The 23,016-nt window shown below is 48.2% G+C and overlaps 2 protein-coding genes across 2 annotated transcripts in view; both read left to right on the top strand.

The window, feature by feature from the left end:
• Nucleotides 1–7,505, top strand: part of acsf3 (acyl-CoA synthetase family member 3) — a 58,097-nt gene extending 50,592 nt beyond the window's left edge. Inside the window, exon 12 of the transcript XR_007961958.1 lies at nucleotides 7,377–7,505. The gene's annotated coding sequence lies outside the window, so the exon portion shown is untranslated. The remainder of the gene's footprint in view (nucleotides 1–7,376) is intronic.
• A 79-nt stretch (nucleotides 7,506–7,584) lies between these two features.
• Nucleotides 7,585–21,503, top strand: cdh15 (cadherin 15, type 1, M-cadherin (myotubule)). The gene is made up of 14 exons (XM_052062471.1): nucleotides 7,585–7,689; nucleotides 12,479–12,631; nucleotides 12,715–12,870; nucleotides 13,629–13,773; nucleotides 13,885–14,066; nucleotides 14,897–15,025; nucleotides 15,168–15,350; nucleotides 16,432–16,676; nucleotides 16,759–16,895; nucleotides 16,984–17,217; nucleotides 17,367–17,606; nucleotides 18,580–18,728; nucleotides 18,941–19,132; nucleotides 20,636–21,503. The coding sequence occupies exons 1-14, from the start codon at nucleotides 7,639–7,641 to the stop codon at nucleotides 20,834–20,836; spliced, it is 2,397 nt and encodes a 798-aa protein (XP_051918431.1). The 5' UTR covers nucleotides 7,585–7,638; the 3' UTR covers nucleotides 20,837–21,503.
• The last annotated feature ends 1,513 nt before the right edge of the window (nucleotides 21,504–23,016 follow it).

Consider the following 23,016-nt stretch of genomic DNA (forward strand, 5'->3'; position numbering starts at 1 on the left):
CAGTGCAGAGGTACCGGGTTCGATTCCAGCTACAGCCTCCCTGTGTGGAGTTTGCATGTTCTCCCCGGGCCTGCGTGGGTTTTCTCCGGGTGCTGCGGTTTCCTCCCACATTCCAAAAACATGCGTGGCAGGCTGATAGAACACTCTAAATTGTCCCTAGGTGTGAGTGCGAATGGTTGTTCGTCTCTGTGTGCCCTGCGATTGGCTGGCAACCGATTCAGGGTGTCCCCCGCCTACTGCCCGAAGACAGCTGGGATAGGCTCCAGCACCCCCCCGCGACCCTAGTGAGGATCAAGCGGCTCGGAAGATGAATGAATGAATGAATGACTCTTAAGTCGCTTGCATTAGTTGCAGCCATCCATTTGTCGTGCCCGCTCGGCCGCTTTAATGCAAACGGGTACGTCTTTGAGTTTCGTAGAGTAGTTTGAGTGAGTAACCCTCAATATTACGCAACACCAGACGTGGACGTAATGGACTCGGTTAGCATGGTCGAATTTTATTTTAGGCTCGGGATCGGTTAAGATAAGATAAGATAAGATAAGATAAGATTAAGATAAGATAAGATATCCTTTAGGGCGGCCCGGTAGTCCAGTGGTTAGCACGTCGGCTTCACAGTGCAGAGGTACCGGGTTCGATTCCAGCTCCGGCCTCCCTGTGTGGAGTTTGCATGTTCTCCCCGGGCCTGCGTGGGTTTTCTCCGGGTGCTCCGGTTTCCTCCCACATTCCAAAAACATGCGTGGCAGGCTGATTGAACACTCTAAATTGTCCCTAGGTGTGAGTGTGAGCGTGGATGGTTGTCTATGTCTATGTGTGCCCTGCGATTGGCTGGCAACCGATTCAGGGTGTCCCCCGCCTACTGCCCGAAGACAGCTGGGATAGGCTCCAGCACCCCCCCGCGACCCTAGTGAGGATCAAGCGGCTCGGAAGATGAATGAATGAATGAATGACTCTTAAGTCGCTTGCATTAGTTGCAGCCATCCATTTGTCGTGCCCGCTCGGCCGCTTTAATGCAAACGGGTACGTCTTTGAGTTTCGTAGAGTAGTTTGAGTGAGTAACCCTCAATATTACGCAACACCAGACGTGGACGTAATGGACTCGGTTAGCATGGTCGAATTTTATTTTAGGCTCGGGATCGGTTAAGATAAGATAAGATAAGATAAGATAAGATTAAGATAAGATAAGATATCCTTTAGGGCGGCCCGGTAGTCCAGTGGTTAGCACGTCGGCTTCACAGTGCAGAGGTACCGGGTTCGATTCCAGCTCCGGCCTCCCTGTGTGGAGTTTGCATGTTCTCCCCGGGCCTGCGTGGGTTTTCTCCGGGTGCTCCGGTTTCCTCCCACATTCCAAAAACATGCGTGGCAGGCTGATTGAACACTCTAAATTGTCCCTAGGTGTGAGTGTGAGCGTGGATGGTTGTTCGTCTCTGTGTGCCCTGTGATTGGCTGGCAACCGATTCAGGGTGTCCCCCGCCTACTGCCCGGAGACAGCTGGGTTAGGCTCCAGCACCCCCCGCGACCCTAGTGAGGATCAAGCGGCTCGGAAGATGAATGAATGAATGAATGAAAGATATCCTTTATTTGTCCCACACTGGGGAAATTTACAGCCTCCAGCAGCAAGAATGTAGGTAGAAAGAAGACAGAAGAAAAACAAAAAACAACAACAAACACCGTTCAATTAAGTGCAATATAAACACAAAATGGATAAATCGACAAGGACGTCATTAAAAAGTTTGGCCTTCGCAGGGGATCATTATCACCGAGAGACATTGGATAGGCGGCTTTTGAGAGCCAGCTTGCTTTACCGGCGAAGGTACAACTTGGAAATGTATTATGTCCGTATGTATCAAAAATAAAACATTAGCTCATTCAGTACCAGCTAATTCTGGACCCAAGTCTGAAAAGACGTTTAAAAACGTCTTTGGGAGTGAATGATTTAAGCGCATATAGTTTGCCCATATTTAAAAGAACAATTACGTCAAGACATAATTTGACGCAACGGGAGCAGAAAATACCGTCTGAGAATCATATTTCTCTTTGTGATATACGCGAGGCCGTTCTTGTGGGCCGTTAGCATGCATACGGATGAGCGAGAGAGGCCTAGCGCCGACAGTTGATGGGGTTAAAAGCGACCGCTGTTAGCGGCACAGAAACAAGAAGGCAAGTGTCGACGGCGACAGGAAAAAGACGCAGCCTCCCCCCATCCGAAGCTTCCCTCCGTCCCTGCCCCCCCCTATACCACAGACGAGCATATGTGGGCTGACAACATGACATTGCCAGCAAAGAGGAGGCAAGAGAGCGAGAGAGAGAGAGAAAGACCAAGAGCCAAAGTAGCCCTGACATCTCCGATTGTGACAGCTGATGGAGGCAAATTAGCCTCACACATGCATACAACTGTCAACTCTACCCTGAAAACCGAGCCCTCCTCCCCTTTGCTGCAACCAGCCCTCTCCGCTATTACACCCCCACAATACCATCGACTCAAAAAGCTCATCTCTCTCTCTCTTTGTCTCTCCTCCCGCAGAAACACTCCTGAGAGCTCAGAGATGAAACCTATGACGTTTCATGGCTGGATTTCTTTTTTTTTCTTCGATTTGGACTTGATTGTCCCCTCTTTAATTTAAGCCGCGGCGGCCCCAGCCCCCGAAGTGTAACAACCACAACGGCATGCAAGTCTGGGACAATGGCGGCGAGTCGCAAACGTTCACATAGCAGATATCATTCATTCATTCATATTCCTAACCGCTTGATCCTCACTAGGGTCGCGGGGGATGCTGGAGCCTATCCCAGCTCTCTCCGGGCTGTAGGCTGGGGACACCCTGAATCGGTTGCCAGCCAATCGCAGGGCACACAGAGACAAACAACCATTCGCACTCACACTCACACCTCGGGACAATTTAGAGCGTCCAATCAGCCTGCCATGCATGTTTTTGGAATGTGGGAGGAAACCGTAGCACCCGGAGAAAACCCACGCAAGCCCGAGGAGAACATGCAAACTCCACACAGGGAGGCCGGAGCTGGAATCGAACCCGGTACCTCTGCACTGTGAAGCCGACGTGCTAACCACTGGACTACCGGGCCGCCCATAGCAGATATCCGTTACCGTAATAAGTGTAATCCCCATGACTCAGGTGTCCTCACACAGACTGGCGTCCCCCCCGCGGCGTTAGGGGGGGGGGCGCATAGCATACTCAGATGATGGATTAGCTGTCTACCTTATTCTATTCATTTTGCCATCTCACATTACTTTTCTTTTTTTGTATTACGTTGGATTAAAAGGTCTTTCTTCTCTTGTTGAAAATCATTGTTTGAAAACTGGGAAAGGCATTTTGGCGAGCGTGTCTCGCGCTTGTGTATTTCTGTGAAAGAAACGGAAAGCTGGCATTTTACTCTCTGACAGGTAAGAGAAGAGTGAATAGGGGGCGGGAGGGGGGGGGGGGGGTGTGGGCTTGTGTGTGTGTGTGTGCAGACTTGCACCCAGGGACACAATGTCATCGATCGTGCTGCAGGAAGAGGCCTATTATCTCCAGCCATGGTTCAAGCGGGAGAGTCAAGTGTGTCATATTTGTTGGCTCTAATTGGCAACCCACCCCCGGTGGAGGCAGACTTGGGGTGAAGGCACTGCAGCAGAAACTCTTACAGCGCCCATTCTCTCTCTCTCTCGCACACACTCGGCATTAGACACCTTTGTGTTTCTCTCCATTTCTCACTCCGGTATTTGTCTGCAACAGATAAAAGAGCACGCAGTCGCGTTAAGAAATGGAATGCAAATGCAAATGGCCGCTTGGTCAGTCATCAATAAAGGGACAAAAGTCTTGAATTGACGATTTAATGAATGTTTCTGTTGAGAAAAAAATGGTTGAGTAGCTGGTTTTGTGTGTGTAGCTTTACACCACCTCTTTGTTGTCTTCTCCAGATCCAGAAATGTGCTTTCTTGAGGCTGTTGCCCCACCAGGGTTTTTTTCCCCTGTCCTCGCCTGTCTTCTTCTTTTTTTTTAATGGTAGAACACTGCCCTCTACTGTTGGCCGTAATCTCTGTTATTTATTTCTATGTTCGCTTTCAAGTGTCCAACCAACCATTTTAGGCAACAATTGGTGGACCCTTGATTCATCCATTCATCCATTTTCCAAACCGCTTGATCCTCACTAGGGTCGCGGGGGGGGGGGGGGGGTACTGGAGCCTATCCCAGCTGTCTCCGGGCAGTAGGCGGGGGACATCCTGAATCGATCGCCAGCCAATCGCAGGGCACACAGAGACAAACAACCATCCACACTCACATTCACACCTTGGGACAATTTTAGAAAGTTCAATCAGCCTGCCACGCATGTTTTTGGAATGTGGGAGGAAACCGGAGTACCCGGAGAAAACCCACGAAGGCCTGAGTAGAACATGCAAACTCCACACAGGGAGGCCGGAGCTGGAATTGAACCCGGTACCTCTGCACTGTGAAGCCCACGTGCTAACCACTGGGCCGCTACCCTTGATTCAATAAATTCAAAGTACATTTTAATATGTGAATCTACAAAGCAAAACATATCGTGTTGCCGTGCATTTTTTTTTCTTCAAACACTGTTGCTACTTGCTTGAAAATTAGAATACTTGATGAGTTTATGAGGTTCCGAATGAATGTCAAAACATATTTTGATGCGTATGAATTTGTGGCATTCTGAAGATTATTAGCATTGCATTCAATATCCTGAACTGTCAATAATTAAGTCCAATGGTTCTTGTAAGTGTTTAATTATTCCGTTGTAAATATCACTGTAACACACACCATTTGGGTCTTAATTATTTTTTTCTTCTTGCTGGTGGGACATTTTAATTTTTGTGGGGAGAGGGGCGGGTAGTCGGTATGAGAAGCTGAGAAGCGCTGCTGAGTGCGGCACCAAATACCCGCTCGGAGTCCCTTAATGTCCATAAAGTTGCATTATTAAGATACAGTAACTCAGTACAATGTGAATGAGTGCAGGAATGGGAAGCAAGCACATCTGCACGGTCTCGCTGATTTACAGGCACTGTCAGGAAATGTTCAAATGAGTTTTGTTCTACAAGGCTCACAACCACACTGAATAGCTTTCCTCGTAAAGCCCAATAATGACTTGTTTAATGAGGCAATGAGAAGCAAGAGCGCAATCTTCCAACATGATTGAGTCGGGTCTTTTTTCTTTTTGTGGGGGGGGGGGGGCTGTTGTTTTGTTTCCACCTCAACATCATTCCGCCACCTTGGTCGGGAAACGCGCATGAACAAATCAATGTAATTTTCATTGTTAAATTTCAATTCAATCACAATCGGCACGGTGGTCGACTGGTGAGCACGTTGGCCTCACGGTGCAGAGGTGCAGGGTTCGATTCCGGCTCCGGCCTTCCTGTGTGGAGTTTGCGTGCGTGTCTGTGTGGATTTTCTCCGGGTATTCCGGTTTCCTCCCACATTCCAAAAAAGGTTGAATGAACACTCTAAAATGTCCGTAGGTGTGAGTGTGAGTGCGAATGGTTGTCCGGTGCCCGCGACCGGATTAGAAAATGGATGGGTAATTACAGCCAGATGAAACTACGCACAATTCTATTTCTCATTATAGATCTAGTACGACATACACATTCGCAATATTAAGAATATAATTCAATAAGTAATATTTCAATTAACTCATTCTGGACCAAGCCTCAAAAGACGTTTAATGACGTCTTTGGGAGTGAATGAGTTAAATATGATACTCTTCTGTGAAAATCAGCAATTGTATGGATTTTCTCCTTTTTGTTACACCAGTCACCCCAACAAAAGCAGAATAGAAAAGAAAGAGAGGACCACAATAGAAGAGAAGAGAAACTCGGCTGACTTGTTCTTTCTTGATGCACATGGACTTTTGTTGTTTTTTGGTTTGACAGCACAATAATATGCAACATAATTAACTTTTAGACCCAATTTTAGCGAGATTGTGCAAATGGCCATAAAATGTGGCAAATCTCTGTTGAAACGGTTAAAATGCCTGCTTTCGCTTCGATTTTAATTTCGCAATAGGCTTGACGACTGATGCAATGTTTGACCAGCAGCGTGCAAAGCACATCAGAGTTGATGTGCGCTCGCAGCCAAAAGTGGGCAGCAGAGCATCATCGCCAGGTCTCCCGCGAGAGGAGTTCTTGCCGGCTGGATCCGCTGTCAAACTTGAGCGTCAAGTTTGGCTTGGTCCAAGGAATGTTACAGGTTTAGCCTGAAACCGTTGCTGTCGATAAAACGTCTTTATTGTTCGGATTCTGTCTGCATCGGCAGGCCCGCACACTAAACACACAATCACAGCGTGGTCTGAGCCTGTTAATGATGGATGTGGGTGTGTGTGTGTGTGTGTGTGAGGGTGGAGGGGGAAGAAAGAGAAACTTAAAGGCGACTCTTGCCAACGGCGTGCTTCTAAAATGACAGAGACAGGTGGTGCTCAAATCACCTCTTGATAACTCACACAAACACACGACAGCCGCCGTCGGCCCGACAACACGTTCAATGAGCTCACTGCCGTACTTTTTCACAATCGTGACACCCAATTTTGTGTTGTGTCTGTATTAGTTGTAGATTTTTAATCCGGAAGTGCTATTATTATTTCATATTTTAAAAAAATATTTATAGTACTTACATACCTAAAAAAAACGTTTTTTTTTAATAATAATAATAATAATAATACATTTTATTTATAAGCGCCTTTCTAGACACCCAAGGACACTTTACAATAACAAAAAACACAAAACAATACGGGTTGAGCAGCGGCAGCCAAAACGCGCCAGCGTTCACTCAACCCGGAAGTCAGAAAGAAACCACAAGGGAGGGAGAGGGGGAGAAAAAAAAAACACGCTCGAACTACTCTCATTTTGAGAATAATTTGAGTTGGGCAACAAACTCCACTTTGTTTTGTTTTGACCAAATAGTCCTTTCCACTGTTCGAGGAATATTCTTCATTACGTGAGCGCCTCAATTGTGGAACGAAATGACCGCAATTAGAACTCCCGGTATCTTCCGGTTCTTGTCATGGAAATAAAAGTCTTAGCTTAATGCTAGTACTGGACTGTCATGCTTGCCTAATTACGGACTTGTCAGAGAAGCCCAGCAAGTCGGTATAAAAAGGTGAATTCACTTTGGAATTCCTCATTCCTGAAATGGAAAAAAAAATGAGCGCACAGGGAAATTCAGAGTCCATCATTCATGACGGTGGGTGGCCTCCGTTTCGTTTTTTTTTTAACCACGTCTGCAGGTTCTACCTTGACATGTAGTACAAGAAATGTGAAAAAGTTACACACTCTGCTGTCCAAAAAAATTAATTTCACGCCTCTTTCCATCAAGCTCTTTCGTTTTGTGGCGTCCAAATGAGTTCACCCGCTGAGTTGTTTCTTGTGTCTGCAGCACGCTAACAGCTGCACCGCTTCTCTCTTCATCTGTCTGTGGGCTGCCTGGACTGTGAGTGACGGCACATGTGCTGGGGTCCACGCCAGGGCCACTGCTGAAATTCTAACCCCTCGCCCGGGACACAAGACATACCCCCGGACTATGGGCAGGGAGGAGCTCTGAATGGACAGATGCTGGGAGAAGGAAACGAGGGAGAGTCCGGAGACCGAGGGGCAGGATTGAGGCTCGCGGCGTGTTTCAAGTTGTTCTGGTGGAGAGGATGGTCGGGAGGATGTTGACGGCGTGCGTGCTGGCCGCTGCGATTTGTCAGGTAAAATACGTCTTCTTCATTTGATCATTATCCAAATATTCTTTGTTTTTGTTTTTTGCGTTTTCTAACGACTCGTTAGATGGCACGCCTATTCTACTTGTATCGCATCCTCAGCGATGTAGCTTTTCGGTCTCGGTTCCAAAACGGCCTCCAGCCACCCCTGCTTCTCCACTCTTCCAATTTATATTCGGACCCGAGTGCTGTTTGCAGCCAGTTTTCATCAGGATGGGACACGCGAGTCAACCGTTGCAATCAGAGGTTGAAGTTGACGTAAACACTTTTACCTCGACGGCTCCAGATGTGCGCCCTCGGAGCATTGAGGGGCATCGTTTGTCTCACCTGTCAGCAGGCGCCATGATGAGAATGGATGACAATATAAGCTGACATATTAGCAACAGCGCCGCCGGCCGTCATTAGTCTTTCTCCGTGTTTGGCAGCCCAAGTCGGGTCGGGTGAGTGAGTTCGCCTCCGGTGAGTCCCTGGAGAAGATCTTTCGATACGTCGCTCCATCTGAGATGTAAACCACGGTTACGTTCAACTCGTCGATTGGGTTGAATGTGGAATTTACATGGGAGTGTTTTTAGAGTTGACAATGTCTCTGTAATTCCTCAAGAAGAATGAGCGAAGTGCTGGAAGTAATTCCAACTGGATAAAAGAAGCGATTTGAACATAATGTTGTACACCACGGAATGAGAACATGGCCACACACACACACACAATGGTAGAGGAAAGGTCCAAAGGACCAGGACAACATCGCCGGGATTTACTTTTTCTTCAATTATTTTCCAAACGTAGGCAGGCGAGTGAAATGTAGAGTGGTACTTTTTGGAGATAAAGAAAAAAATTCAAATTTCATTTTCTCAATTTCTTCTCCTCCTTACAAAGTATTTGCCTCCCGTGTAAAGGCTGAAGTCGTTTCCGTGTAAATATTTCTCACAGATTGTTTCAAAGGAGGGTTGAGCTAAGCTACGTGCACCAACGGATTTATCTTCTCTCATCTCAAATCGAGGCCATCGAAAACTCCGTCGAAGATGCGGCCACTTTAACCTTAAGAGACGAGACAAGAAAATGGAAGTTACCGGTTGTCAAATCATCCCCCTCCCCTCGTTAGTGGAGGAAAATCTTCAAATGTCGCTCCGCAGCGGTAACTAAAATCCTGTCTTAAAAATTCGACAAAATAAATAACGGTCTCAGTACCGTTCAGGTATTTTCACGAGTGTGACCCGATCGCTTTAAGTTGCGCCGCAATGCGCTCGCTCTCCTTTTCCCAGGGCTGTTATTAACCGAGGGGTGTCGAGGCCGGCTGGTGGATGTTTGGGGAGCAACGGGCCGCAGTCACAGCTGTTCCCAGATGCATACGCGATGCCATTTGCCTCGCTCGGTAATCCCCCTTGTGGAAAGAAGAGCGGGCCGCTTCTGGACCATGAAATCGGGTACAAATCACGAGCGCGTATAGCGGCGGCCAGCTGGCACGGAGGTCTCACTCATCGGAAACAATCAGTCAAAGACTTTACAGCCTGGGGCGCGCGGGGGGCGCGGGGGGGGGGGGGCGGCGGGGCGGCGCCATTCCGAACACACAAATAAAACGGTGTGGAATTGTGTCGTTGACATTGTTTTGGAAATAAGTCCTCAGCCTCAGATAGACGTGTCAAAGAGTGCAAGTTGTCGTTTCCCATCAGTGGTGTGGGTCGGGGGAACGAGTCGTGCTCACCAGTTGATGTCAATCAACTAAATTCATTCATTCATTCATTCATCTTCCTAACCGCTTGATCCTCACTAGGGTCGCGGGGGGTGCTGGAGCCTATCCCAGCTGTCTCCGGGCAGTAGGCGGGGGACACCCCGAATCGGTTGCCAACCAATCGCAGGGCACACAGAGACGAACAACCATTCGCACTCACACTCACACCTCGGGACAATTTAGAGTGTTCAATCAGGCTGCTACGCATGTTTTTGGAATGTGGGAGGAAACCGGAGCACCCGGAGAAAACCCACGCAGGCCCGGCGAGAACATGCAAACTCCACACAGGGAGGCCGGGGCTGGAATCGAACCCGGTACCTCTGCACTGTGAAACCCACGCGCTAACCACTGGACTACCGGGCTCAACTAAATACAATACAATACAATAAATACGTCTTGATTGATATAGCACTTTACAAAAGAGTTAACATCAAGTAAAATCATAAACAGAACATCAAAACACGGACAGTCATGCAATCTGAACCACTTTTCCCCCCCTCACACGCTTCGTTGTTTGAAGCAGTTGTAGATGAAAGTTAAGTTTGAAAGTAAACCAGAAGTTGTAGCGTCCATTGAAGGAAAAAAAAAAGATTGGTTCACTTCTCCTGTCCCATGTAAATCCGCTTCAATTCCAAGCGGCGACTCTCCGTTCCAAATACGCATCCGCGCTCCATAGTTCGCATGCCCGTTTCATTAGCCCTACTTACATCGTAGTCCCTTAACCTTGTTTGGCATTCTAAAAGTGGTGACATCTGTCCCCGGGGGGGGGGCACGCGCACACTTTTTACGCCACCAAAAATAGAGCGTCCATGCCACGCAGTCATGACTGAGCAAAGAGCGGCGGTGTCGCGCCGACAGTTTGACTGTGACCGCTTAATAGCACTTGCTGGAGTCGGAGGGGGGGGGATCTTGGGGGTTCTGTATCACCCCCAAACAAGCTATTTGTACTTCTGTGAGGGCCCAGGGTCAAAGGCCATGTTGTAAAAAGTACCTGGGAAAAACTTCTAAAACAGTTCAACTGTGTGTGTGTGTGTGTGTGTGTGTGTGTGTGTGTGTGTGTGTGTGTGTGTGTGTCATCACTCAGCCCGTCACAGGCGGCAGCCAAACGTCTAATTGGTAACGTGACTCTTTGGTGGGACTGCATCCTTGTCTGGTAAAAACATTCGAAAAGTGTTGGCGGCTGGACGCTATCCAAAAAGGCCGTCAAAAAAAGATATTCTGCTTGGACAAGACAGTTATGAATGAGGCAAGAAAATTGAGTGAAAGAGCAGATCGCTTTTGATCTGGTGTTGTTTGTTCTTTTTTTTAGGTAATTTTCTGTTTTAGGTGCCATTGTCATTGAGGGTTTTTTTGGGGGGGCGGGGGTTGGTGTAGATTGACATTGTTGTGTACCATTGCAAACTACAACTATGCTAAAGATTTTCAATAAATGGAATATCGTTGCATCATGAAGGTAGCCAAGAGAGCAGAGCTCTAACTTAAACATAAAATAGCATACGACTCTTCCAGATTCTGTTTGTGAGCCCCCATCCATCTCCCAGTGTGAAGATTTCCCAAAGAGGTTGGCCCCAAAAAGCCCATTAATCACACATAAGCCAGTTTTTTTTTTTAACTGAAATAACAATAAAGAATGCACGCCGTGTCACTGGAGAGTTGAGGGATTGAGCGTTGGCTCGCTGCAGATGGTGCCCGGGATGAATTTGTGTTGATGGTAAGCACTCGAGGAATGTGTGTGTAAACATGCATCTCAGAGCGTGTCATGATGATGGCTACAAATAGACAGGGTGGAGAGTACGGAGGCGTCTGAAATTAGTGTGCCCCCCCCCCCCCCCCACCTCCCTCCACCCCACTGACTCTGTCTGCAACCATCGCCGTCATTCCTCTCCGTCAAATCTTACAGCATGCCAGGCCAGACAGGAAATTGAGATGAGACGGAAAAAAAGCCCTTTCAAAACAAAATAGAAAAACGATATCGACGCCTTGCATGCATGAGCTTTGAGCATCCATCCATCCATCCAATTTCTGAACCGTTTAATCCTCACTAGGGTCGCGGGGGGTACTGGAGCCCTTCCCAGCTGTCTTCGGGCAGTAGGCGGGGGACACCCTGAATCGATCGCCAGCCAATCGCAGGGCACACAGAGACAAACAACCATCCACGCGCACACTCACACCTAGGGACAATTTAGAGCGTCCAATCAGCCTGCCATGCATGTTTTTGGAATGTGGGAGGAAACCGGAGCACCCGGAGAAAACCCACGCAGGCCCGGGGAGAACATGCAAACTCCACACAGGGAGGCCGGAGCTGGAATTGAACCCGGTACCTCTGCACTGTGAAGTCGACGTGCTAACCACTGCACTACCGGGCTGCCGAGCTTTGAGCATTTTTTGTTTAAATTTAAATGCTATTGTATCAATGTCCATTGTACAGTTTTAAAGTGGAATCCAGCCTCCATTTTCTTTACGAATGAGTTGACTGTAAAGAGGCCGTTTGAGCTGTTAAACATATGGCGAGCCACGTTGGATCCAGTGATTCCCCGCAGAGACGACGGAAACAACTTGCGGAAATGTGAATAGATGATCGTGCGTGGGTGGGCGTTTTGTGTATAGTCACTAGAGTCGGCGCGTATGTGCGTGCGCGCGTGAGAAACTCTCCAATATGAGTGTGTCTGACGAATTCCCACCGCACGGCCGATTCGTAAGGTGACCCCAAACTCCCAGTCAGGTGCCGAGCTGAGCAGAAAGGGGAATTTGTGCATGGGAGGTGGGAATGTGGCTGGGAAAGCACAAGATCTAAATCCATAGTGGACAGCTGTTGGTGCGGGGGAGTAGGGGTGGGGGTGTATGAGCAACGTGGTGAACAAAAGGCAGTTTGCGTTTCCTCATTCTGAAATGAATGTTATATCCAGTTCAAAGGAGAGTGACAAAGTTGTGGATTAGTGAGGGAAACTCGAAGCTCTGACACTTCTGCTCCTCACCCAACGCATTTCCGAGCATGTGTGCACCCTAATTTTAGTGGCGCCGTTCAAGCTATAAGCAAGCTCTTTTGTGCAGGTGTTGAATGCTGAACAGCACGCACGGATTCAGGAGGTTTACCCATGGAGGAGAAAAGGCGAAGGAGTGATGGTCAGGATCAAGAGAGATTGGATCATCCCTCCGATCAGAGTTCTGGAAAACAGTAAGCAGGTTCCAGAAAATTTGGTCCAGGTAATGTATTAGTTTGAAACAACATGCCCCCTTCAACTCATTGCCTGCTCAACCCCAAATCCTCTCTTCCTCTCCCCAACCAGATTAAGTCGGATAAAATCTTCACAGGCGAGGTGATCTATAAATTAGAGGGGCCGGGTGTGGATCAGGCGCCCAAAAATTTCTTTGAGATTGATGACAAAACAGGAGTCATCAGAAGCAAGCGTCCACTGGACAGGGAGAAGTATAGCAGCTTCACGGTAAGAACATTTTTATGGCCGTGACATGGGAAAAAAAAGTGTGTGTGTGTGTGTGTGTGTGTGTCTGTGTGTGTATGATAGATAGAGTGATCCAGTTAGCCTTGTATCTGGATGCCATATACATTGCTTGCTTGTTCCTTAGCTACATATGTTGCCAGTTAGATTAAAGTTAGCTTAGCTAGCTAGCTAGATAGAGTCATCCAGTTAGCTCGGTATCAGGACGGCAGATACATTGCTTGCTTGATAGCTAGCTAGATAGCTAGCTAGCTATCTAGCTGGCTAGCGAGCTAGCTAGCTAGCTAGCTAGCTAGATACAGTAGATAGATAGATAGATAGATAGATAGATAGATAGATAGATAGATAGATAGATAGATAGATAGATAGATAGATAGATAGATAGATAGATAGATTCTGCTTCGGCAGTGAAATTCACACGCGTCCACTCAATGAGTCATGTTATGTTCCCTCAAAGCAAATGCGCCTCAGGCGTGACCGCCATAGGTCAACTTTTTTAGGACTTTACGGTCATCAAGGGAGCCACTACACAATGTTTTGGACAAGATGACTGTGATGTAAGCCCTGATGTCCAACCAAACATCCTTCGAACATTTCCTCCCACTTGATCCGTGATATATAGACACACTAGGAATAGATTTCATTCATAAAAGGTGTGAGATTGGTCATACATGAGAATTAAAAGGAGACAAAAAAGATACCGGTAACTTAAATAACGCTTGTTTATTTTTTCTAACTTGTAGTTAAAAGCCTTTGCACTCTCGACCAGTGGAGAGAGACTGGAGAACCCAACCACCATAGAAATTGTAGTCCTGGACCAGAATGACAACAGACCTGTCTTCACCCAGAAACAGTTCACTGGTGCCGTCTCTGAGTTCTCAGTTCCAGGTAAATCCCCATGACCACGCTGCACGTCTCCATATCCGAAACGTCATAATCCTAAACAAGAATTTTGACCAGAGTCACATTGACTCACCGTCTAAAAACTGCTTTGAACAGGTACATCAGTAATGTCGGTGTCAGCCACAGATGCAGACGACCCAATGACAGATAACGCTTTTCTCAGCTACTCCATTATTGGCCAAGAGAGCATCCCGGCCAATGCTGTTACCAAGACCATGTTTGGCATCAACAATGAGACGGGAACCATCTACACAAGAGATGTAGGCCTTGACCGAGAAGTAAGATGCCCCAAAGCCACAGGACACATCAAAATGCACAGTATCTCATCATCTTAACTGCTATACAGATTTTTGAGAATGTATACAATGCAACGTATTGAAATAGGCTACACTGTAATCGCCCGGATACAAGCGGCCGAAATGAGTTTTCTCCGCAGGGTGTCCAGGCTCTCCCTTAGAGATAAGGTGAGAAGCTCGGTCATCCGGGAGGGGCTCAGAGTCGAGCCGCTTCTCCTCCACATCGAGAGGAGCCAGATGAGGTGGCTTGGGCATCTGATTCGGATGCCTCCTGAGCGCCTCCCTGGTGAGGTGTTCCGGGCATGTCCCACCGGGAGGAGACCCCGAGGAAGACCCAGGACACGCTGGAGAGACTATGTCATCCAGCTGGCCTGGGAACGTCTCGGGATCCCCCGGGGAGAGCTGGAAGAAGTAGCTAGGGAGAGGGAAGTCTGGGCTTCCCTGCTAAAGCTGTTGCCCCCGCGACCCGGCCCCGGATAAGCGGTAGATGATGGATGGATGGATGGATGGATGTAATCGCAACTACATACACGTCAATTGTTTCGTGAACCGATGAGACAAAAATGAACCTTAATGGCTTAATCGAGCCACTGAATGAAGTCAAGTTTCATTGACGTAACATGGCAGAGGAGCAAAATGAACTTCGAAGGCGTCCACAGAAACATTTTTTCACGCAAATTTACATACAGAACATGTCTTCAGTTCCGTCTCCAGCAAAAATAAAGCCATTGGCCACATGCGCTCTTTTCATACTTTGGGACAAGACCGTAAATGTTATTGTTGCAGTTGAATGATGTTCTTCTCTTCCCCAGGTGGTGAAGACCTTCAGGCTAATGTTGCAAGTTGCTGATATGGGTGGAATGGGACTGACAAGTGAAGGCGTGGCCATCATCCACGTGTCTGATATCAACAATCACGCGCCACAGTTCCACCCGAGCTCGGTGAGCCCCCTTAATTTAAGAAAAGACCACTTATACATGTCGTTATGTATGTCGTGGATGGCACAAGGACAACCGGTAAATGATTCAAGCAGTACACGTGCTTGCATTCACGAGCCGCTTCCTGTCTGTGCGGCCCATCCAGTACAGCATGACAGCAGTGGAGAACCGAATGAACTATGAGATCGGCCGCGTCAATGTGACAGACCTTGATGATCGCGGAACGGGAAACTGGGAAGCAAAATATTTCATCTCAAACGACCCTTACAGAAACTTTGCCGTCACAACGGACGGTGTCACCAACCAGGGCATTCTGATGGCGGCCAAGGTAAGGTTGTGGCATAAATAATCGATTTTATTTTTCATCGGTACAATTGGGCGGCCATGAAGGGCCATGCACTGCTCGTAATCAGATGTGTGACAACAATGCGATTTTAAATCAAGACAAAATATGCGGCGCGGCCCCAGTCATCCAGTGATTAGTCAAGTATTTCTCGAGCACTTTCAAACAGCCATCGCTGCATACAAAGTGCTGTACATGGAGCGATTTAACATACACAATAAACAGTAAGACGAATCGGTAATAAAGGCGGTAGAAAGCACCAAGCAGTAAAATCAAGAACAAATCTAAGTCATGCTGAGTCGAACGCCAAAGAATACAAGAAATTAGCGCGTTGACCTCACAGTGCAGAGGTCGAGGGTTCAATTCCAGCTCCGGCCTTCCTGTGTGGAGTTTGCAAGTCCTCCCCGCGCCTGCGTGGGTTTTCTCCGGGTACTCCGGTTTCCTCCCACATTCCAAAAAACATGCATGGTCAGTTAATGGAACACTCGAAATTGTCCCGAGGTGTGATTGTGAGTGTGAGTATGAATTTTTGTTCATATAAGTGTGCCCTGGGGCGGCCCGGTAGTCCAGTGGTTAGCACGTCGGCTTCACAGTGCGGAGGTACCGGGTTCGATTCCAGCTCCGGCCTCCCTGTGTGGAGTTTGCATGTTCTCCCCGGGCCTGCGTGGGTTTTCTCCGGGTGCTCCGGTTTCCTCCCACATTCCAAAAACATTCGTAGCAGGCTGATTGGACACTCTAAATTGTCCCTAGGTGTGAATGTGAGTGCGAATGGTTGTTCGTTTCTGTGTGCCCTGCGATTGGCTGGCAACCGATTCAGGGTGTCCCCCGCCTACTGCCCGGAGACGGCTGGGATAGGCTCCAGCACCCCCCGCGACCCTAGTGAGGATCAAGCGGTTAGGGAGAGGGATGAATGAATAAGTGTGCCCTGTGATTGGCTAGCGACCAGTTCAGGGTGTCCCCCGCCGAGTGCCCACAGTCAGCTGGGATAGGCTACAGCGCACCCCCCTGTGAGGATGAGTGCTTCCGAAAATAAATGGACGGATGGATTTTATTCTTTGTCTTGCAGCCTCTGGATTATGAGGCACAGAAGGAGCACATTCTGTTCCTGACGGCGGAGAATATCAACCCGCTGAGCGACAAGGCTCCAAACTTGCCAGTGAGCAGTGCAATCGTGGTGGTGACGGTCGTCAATGAGAACGAAGCGCCACGTTTCAGGGAAGACCCCATCCGGATCGTCGTGCCTGAATCCGTGGCTCCCGGAACGCTCCTGAAAAGCAACATTGCATTCGACCCCGATCAATCTGACCTCAGGTGTGAAGACATCGCCGGTGGATTTTTCATTTCATTCTTTGCTCACCCCTGAAAATGGTCGCCGGGCTCTTTTGCGCCGAAGGTATGAGATCAGTCGAGATCCCGAGAGGTGGCTGGACATCAACAGACACACGGGCGACATAACTGCAAGGAGAACCTTCAACATGCGATCGCAGCACGTTAAAAACAACATCTACGTGGCCGTTGTCAAGGTTACAGGTCAGAATAATCGGTCCGTTCTTCAAATTTTAAAAAAAAACCTCAGGCTGACACACGCAATCCGAACGGGTTCCGTTGTCGGGTTCAGATGTCGGCGGCGTGTCGACCACCGCCGGCGTGGCCATCACTTTGAAGGAGACCAACGACTTTCCCCCAAAGCTCCTTCCACGGATTGGCACCGTGTGCAGAGATGCACGAAGGGCCGCTTCTTCCGGATTGGTGCTGACTGCCGAGGACGACGACCTTCCTCCGCACGCGGCGCCGTTCGTTTTTGAAATGCCCGACGATGTGTCCCTCAACTGGACTGTCATTCAAGTCAATGGTCAGGCTCACCGTATGGAAAAATGACGACAGGCATCGCCCGGGCATGTGCATGACTAATTCAGCCCACATTTGCTCTCCCTAAATCATCTGACCTCTCTTTTTTTTTTTTTTTTGCATTCCTGTGCGCGCCCCTTTTTGGACTTTCAGACACGCATGCAATGCTGCAGCCTCTCGTCGACCTGGGGGATGGAGAATACGCAGTCACACTGTTGGTATCCGACTCCGGAAAGCCGACACTCAGCTCTTACGCTCAGATCAATGTCACGGTGTGTCTCTGTGACTCGTTCGGAGACTGTAAGTCTGAGGCGGGGGCAGCGTTCGGCTCCGGTATGGGGATCGGCTTCATTGCGCTTATCGTCATCGTGGCCAGCGTTGGCCTCCTTTTACGTAAGTTACATTTTGAGCCTGTCGTTTGTTGTTGCTCACCTACTGGCGAGACTTTTAAGAGAATAACTTAAACGAGGTTGCGGTGTCCAAAACTGCAATGCTAAAAAAAGTGGAAGAAAAAAAAAAAAAGGTGAGCGGACATATTTAGAAAGGGCGGCCCGGTAGTCCAGTGGTTAGCACGTGGGCTTCACAGTGCAGAGGGACAGGGTTCGATTCCAGCTCCGGCCTCCCTGTGTGGAGTTTGCATGTTCTCCCCGGTGCCTGTGTGGCTTTTCTCCGGGTGCTCCGGTTTCCTCCCACGTTCCAAAAATATGCGTGGCAGGCTGATTGAACACTCTAAATTGTCCCTAGGTGTGCGTGTGAGTGCGATTGGTTGTTCGTCTCTATGTGCCCTGCGATTGGCTGGCAACCGGTTCAGGGTGTCCCCCGTCGACTGCCCAAAAACGGCTGGGATAGGCTCCAAGATGCCCATGACCCTCGTGAGGATAAATCAGGTTGGAAAATGGATTGATGGATGTATTCAACCTCCAAATTGTGAGAAACGGTATAATATTGTCATCTTCCATACAAATGCTGCATTTCGGGCGGCCCGGTAGTCCAGTGGTTAGCACGTCGGCTGCACAGTGCAGAGGTACCGGGTTCAATTCCAGCTCCAGCCTCCCTGTGTGGAGTTTGCATGTTCTCCCCGGGCCAGCGTGGATTTTCTCCGGGTGCTCCGGTTTCCTCCCACATTCCAAAAAAACATCCGTGGCAGGCTGATTGAACACTCTAAATTGTCCCTAGGTGTGAGTGCGAAGGGTTGTGCCCTGTGATTGGCTGGCAACCGATTCAGGGTGTCCCCCGCCTACTGCCCGGAGACAGCTGGGATAGGATCCAGCACCCCCCGCGACCCTAGTGAGGATCAAGCGGCTCGGAGGATGAATGAATGAATATTTAGAAAGTATCTGCTAATGACAACGGTTCTGCTTTACAGTGCTGCTCCTGTTAGCTGTGGCGGCGACTTCCTGTGGGAGACGCCATCCTATCAAGAAAGGAGCCGGTCTGCTCGTGGGGGATTCGGAGGACGACATCAGGGACAATGTGCTCAACTATGACGAACAAGGAGGGGGTGAGGAAGATGAGGTAAGGCCTCGTGATCAATGAGTCCATCCGATTCGTTGCATACTATATAGCGTGCGTCAATATCGATCAATCGAACAAACCTTGGAAGCGGACCGAGTTTATCTCCGGTCGATCTTACGGCACCCGAGCCTCAAAGTTGCTCATTGTTCGTCATGTTTCATTTGCTGGTGATGCGATTGACCAATCACCCCCCCCCCCCCCCCCCACCGCAGAATGCCTTCAACATCGACCTGCTGTGGAATCCTCTCGATGCACCCTTGACGCCCCCCATGCCGTACTACCCCGTCGCCGGCGTTGGAGGCAAGCAGCCCATCAGAAAGGACGCGCCGCATAACCTGCCGTCGCCCGCCTACCCTCGGAGGCCCCCGGCGGATCCCACTGACATCGAGGACTACATCGGCGATGTAAGATCGCCTCTGCATGTCGCTGAGCAAAATCCCAGAAGTGGCTCGTTTTTCATGTGCGTATGTGCGTATGAAAAAGGCACGACAGCAGGCCAAAATAACTCGTCTGCCTCCAAAATGTTTGGATTTGCTTTATTTTAGAACGTCACTAATATTACTCAGCGGCCCGGTAGCCAAGTGGTTAGCACGTCGGCTTCACAGTGCAGAGGTACCGGGTTCGATTCCAGCTCCGGCCTCCCTGTGTGGAGTTTGCATGTTCTCCCCGGGCCTGCGTGGGTTTTCTCCGGGTGCTCCGGTTTCCTCCCGCATTCCAAAAACATGCGTGGCAGGCTGATTGAACACTCTAAATCAGGGGTGTCCAAACTTTTTGCCAAGGGGGCCAGATTTTATGTGGTAAAATGTCGGGGGTCCGACCTTGGCTGACATGCTTTACATTGAACAACAATATTGTTCAACAAATTTTAGTAAGCCAGTCTGTTTCACATTTCCATTTTTATTTTAATTTCAACAATCTTAAGAATTTCTTTTGGTTCATTTGAAACAGGTATATCACAACTCGCAACTTCTGTTTAAGACTTTTTCTTAAACAGAAGTCTCCTGAGTGCAAATTGATTGATTTGAAACATAAGATGTATCACCATGACTTTTCAATAGTCACAAAACCTTTGACTCGAACAACAGGGAAATGAACAAGCAATACACTTATCCACAACTGCAAGGATCATTTGAAATATGACATATCAGTCAATATAAACACGGAGTGATGTCTTGTTAACTCGTGAGTGATGTCCTCTAGTGTCTAAATGCTATTACTCATTTAGTGAATGCTATTACTCATTTAGCCACTAGAGGGAAGCAGTACTCTATGAAACATCACTCACCAGTCTACGAGACCTCAGTCAATGCAACACGTGTTCCATTGCGCCCAACCTGCGGGCCAGACGGCACTGATTTTATGACAGGGGCCGAGGGCCGAATGAAATTCGACCGCGGGCCGGATTTGGCCCCCGGGCCGGACTTTGGACATGCCTGCTCTAAATTGTCCCTAGGTGTGAGTGTGAGCGTGGATGGTTGTTCGTCTATGTGTGCCCTGCGATTGGCTGGCAACCGATTCAGGGTGTCCCCCGCCTACTGCCCGAAGACAGCTGGGATAGGCTCCAGCACCCCCCGCGACCCTAGTGAGGATCAAGCGGCTCGGAAGATGAATGAATGAATGAATAATATTACTCAGAGGTAAATGACACATCGTGATTGCAGTTGACCAAAAACCAATCTAGGGCGTAAACTAAAGTCAGCCAGGATGAGCTCCGGCATCACTCGTGACCCAAAATGGGGGACACGCATTTTTGAAAACAGATGAGTGGGTGTTGAACGATACCACAGTTTGGCATTTCAGCATCTGACACTCGATTTTCTATGAAGCATTTCATCTTCTGTGAGAATGAGAATGCGCCGAGACTTTTTTTTTTTCCTTCTTGCACAAAGGCCATTTCTTTCCCTCAGGGTCTGCAGGCTGCCGATAAGGATCCCAACGTGCCGCCGTACGACACGGCCCTGATCTATGACTACGAAGGAGAGGGCTCACTGGCAGGCAGCCTCAGCTCCATCGCATCCGGCAGCTCGGATGAGGACCAGGACTACGACTACCTCAACGAATGGGGACCGCGATTTCAGAAATTGGCCAACATGTTTGACCCGCGTTAGGGTGGGAAGGTAACCTTTAAACGTAACAAAGTGTCGAATGATTCAATAGCAGCGAGGAAAACACTTTTAGGGGTTTCCACTGGACAAGGATGAGATATTATCCGTCACTGTGGGCCTTACCGGACCACTGGTCTTAAACAGAGTGCGTGAGATCATAGTGAATAATTGGAGTCAACTTCATAGTCGAAGAGGACTTGTTAAAACCTTCACAAGGGTGCTCAGGAAAAAAAACACGCAAGAGCCGACCGAACATGTTGAAATGTTAGTCCATGATGGATTGGATTTATCGCCAGACTTGGATTGCCTGGGATGTACTTTTTTTTTTTTTTTTTTTTACTATTATTATTTTATGAGATGAATTTGATTTGTTTATCGCGTTTGCTTGTTTGATCCTCGCCGCCCTGCATTCCAGCATGTGTTCCACCTTTGACACAAAATATTACCCAACCAAACGAATACAGAGGCAAAATATTCCGGGGGTGAGCTTGTCAGAGAGAGGGAGAGGTACATTTACGGTACTTTTTTTTTTTTATATAGTGTCTACACAGAATGAATGAAAAGAAAATAGCTGGCTTCCCCGAAATATTTCATTCATATAATGAATATAAAACTTATTTCGTATTCCTATTTCAAGGGCTACAACTATAATAAACGTCATTCAATCTGTGCTGTGCAAGCATTTGAAACAGTAAGACGACGGACATGGGAGATACTAAAGGCCTGAAAACAAATCCACAGAAAAAAAAACTGTGTTTCTCATGATCACATGAGTTTCACTTCCGCATGTTTTATTTTAATTCACGTTTGTAACTTACTCTCAGCATAAAAATACTTTATTCTGTGAAATCCTAGTGCTTTGTTACAAAACACGAGTGAATAACAGCATCAAACCAAAAAAAAAACTCAACAGACAGGTCAGCGATAAATTTGTGGAGGAGTCGCTGACTTTGAAGGTGAAGGAGTGTTCAATCCATTACATTTCCCCATTGTGGGACGAATAAAGGATATCTTATCTTATCTTATCTTATCCCAAAAAGGAAAAAGTGTGGCGCAAACCTGCCAAGATGTGACCTTCCATCTAAACTGCCCCAGCGAAGAAGGAGAGCGCTGGTCAGAGAAGCAGCCAAGAGGAAGACGCGCAGAAAAAAACTATCAGTCGCACACTCCACAAATAAGATAAGATAAGTTAAGATAAGATCTCCTTTATTTGTCCCACACTGGGGAAATTTACAGCCTCCAGCAGAATGAATGTAGGTAGAAAGAAGAAAGAAAAAAAATTGGAGCACAATGGTTGGAAGAAGGGCATTAAAAGGTGCTTTGGTCAGATGAGACCAATGTTGATTTAAAACAAATTTTTTTGGGGGGGGGGCTCAATGCAATTTGTGCCATGAGTGACGACGGAAAGCACTTATTTCTCATGACGCACAATCCCCAGCATGAAACATGGCTGTGGGGATTCTTTTTCTTCCGGCAAGACGATGACCCGACGCATCAAGCCAGCACTGCGATGAGGGCATCTCAATCAAAGAATATGCGTGTGTTATAGCTGCCCGGTTAAAGTGCAGACCTAAAAATCTCCTTCAGCATCTGTGGCAAGACTTCATAACTGCTGCTCACAGACACTCCCCATCCGATCTGGTTGAGCTTGCGCTATTTTGCAGAGGTGAATGGGCAAAAATTTCAGACTCTGGATGTATATTAACTCATTCACTCCCAAAGACGTTTTTAAACGTCTTTTCAGACTTGGTCCAGAATTGGCTGGTACTGAATGAGTTAAAGACAGCATGCCTTTGTTTGCCATTCATCCTTTTCATCTTCCGAGCCACTTGATCCTCACTAGGGTCGCGGGGGGTGCTGGAGCCTATCCCAGCTGTCTTCGGGCAGTAGGCGGGGGACGCCCTTAATCGATTGCCAGCCAATCGCAGGGCACACATAGACGAACAACCATCCACGCTCACACTCACACCTAGGGACAATTTAGAGTGTTCAATCAGCCTGCCACGCAATGTTTTTGGAATGAGGGAGGAATACCCGGAGAAAACCCGCGCAGGCAGGGAGAAAACATGCAAACTCCACACAGGGAGACCGGAGCTGGAATGGAACCCGGTACCTCTGCACTGTGAAGCCGACGTGATAACCACTGGACTACCGGGCCGCCCCCTGCCACAAATATTTTCATG

Source organism: Hippocampus zosterae, chromosome 4, assembly GCF_025434085.1.
Source record: "Hippocampus zosterae strain Florida chromosome 4, ASM2543408v3, whole genome shotgun sequence".
In the NCBI taxonomy this organism is placed as follows: Eukaryota; Metazoa; Chordata; class Actinopteri; order Syngnathiformes; family Syngnathidae; genus Hippocampus; species Hippocampus zosterae.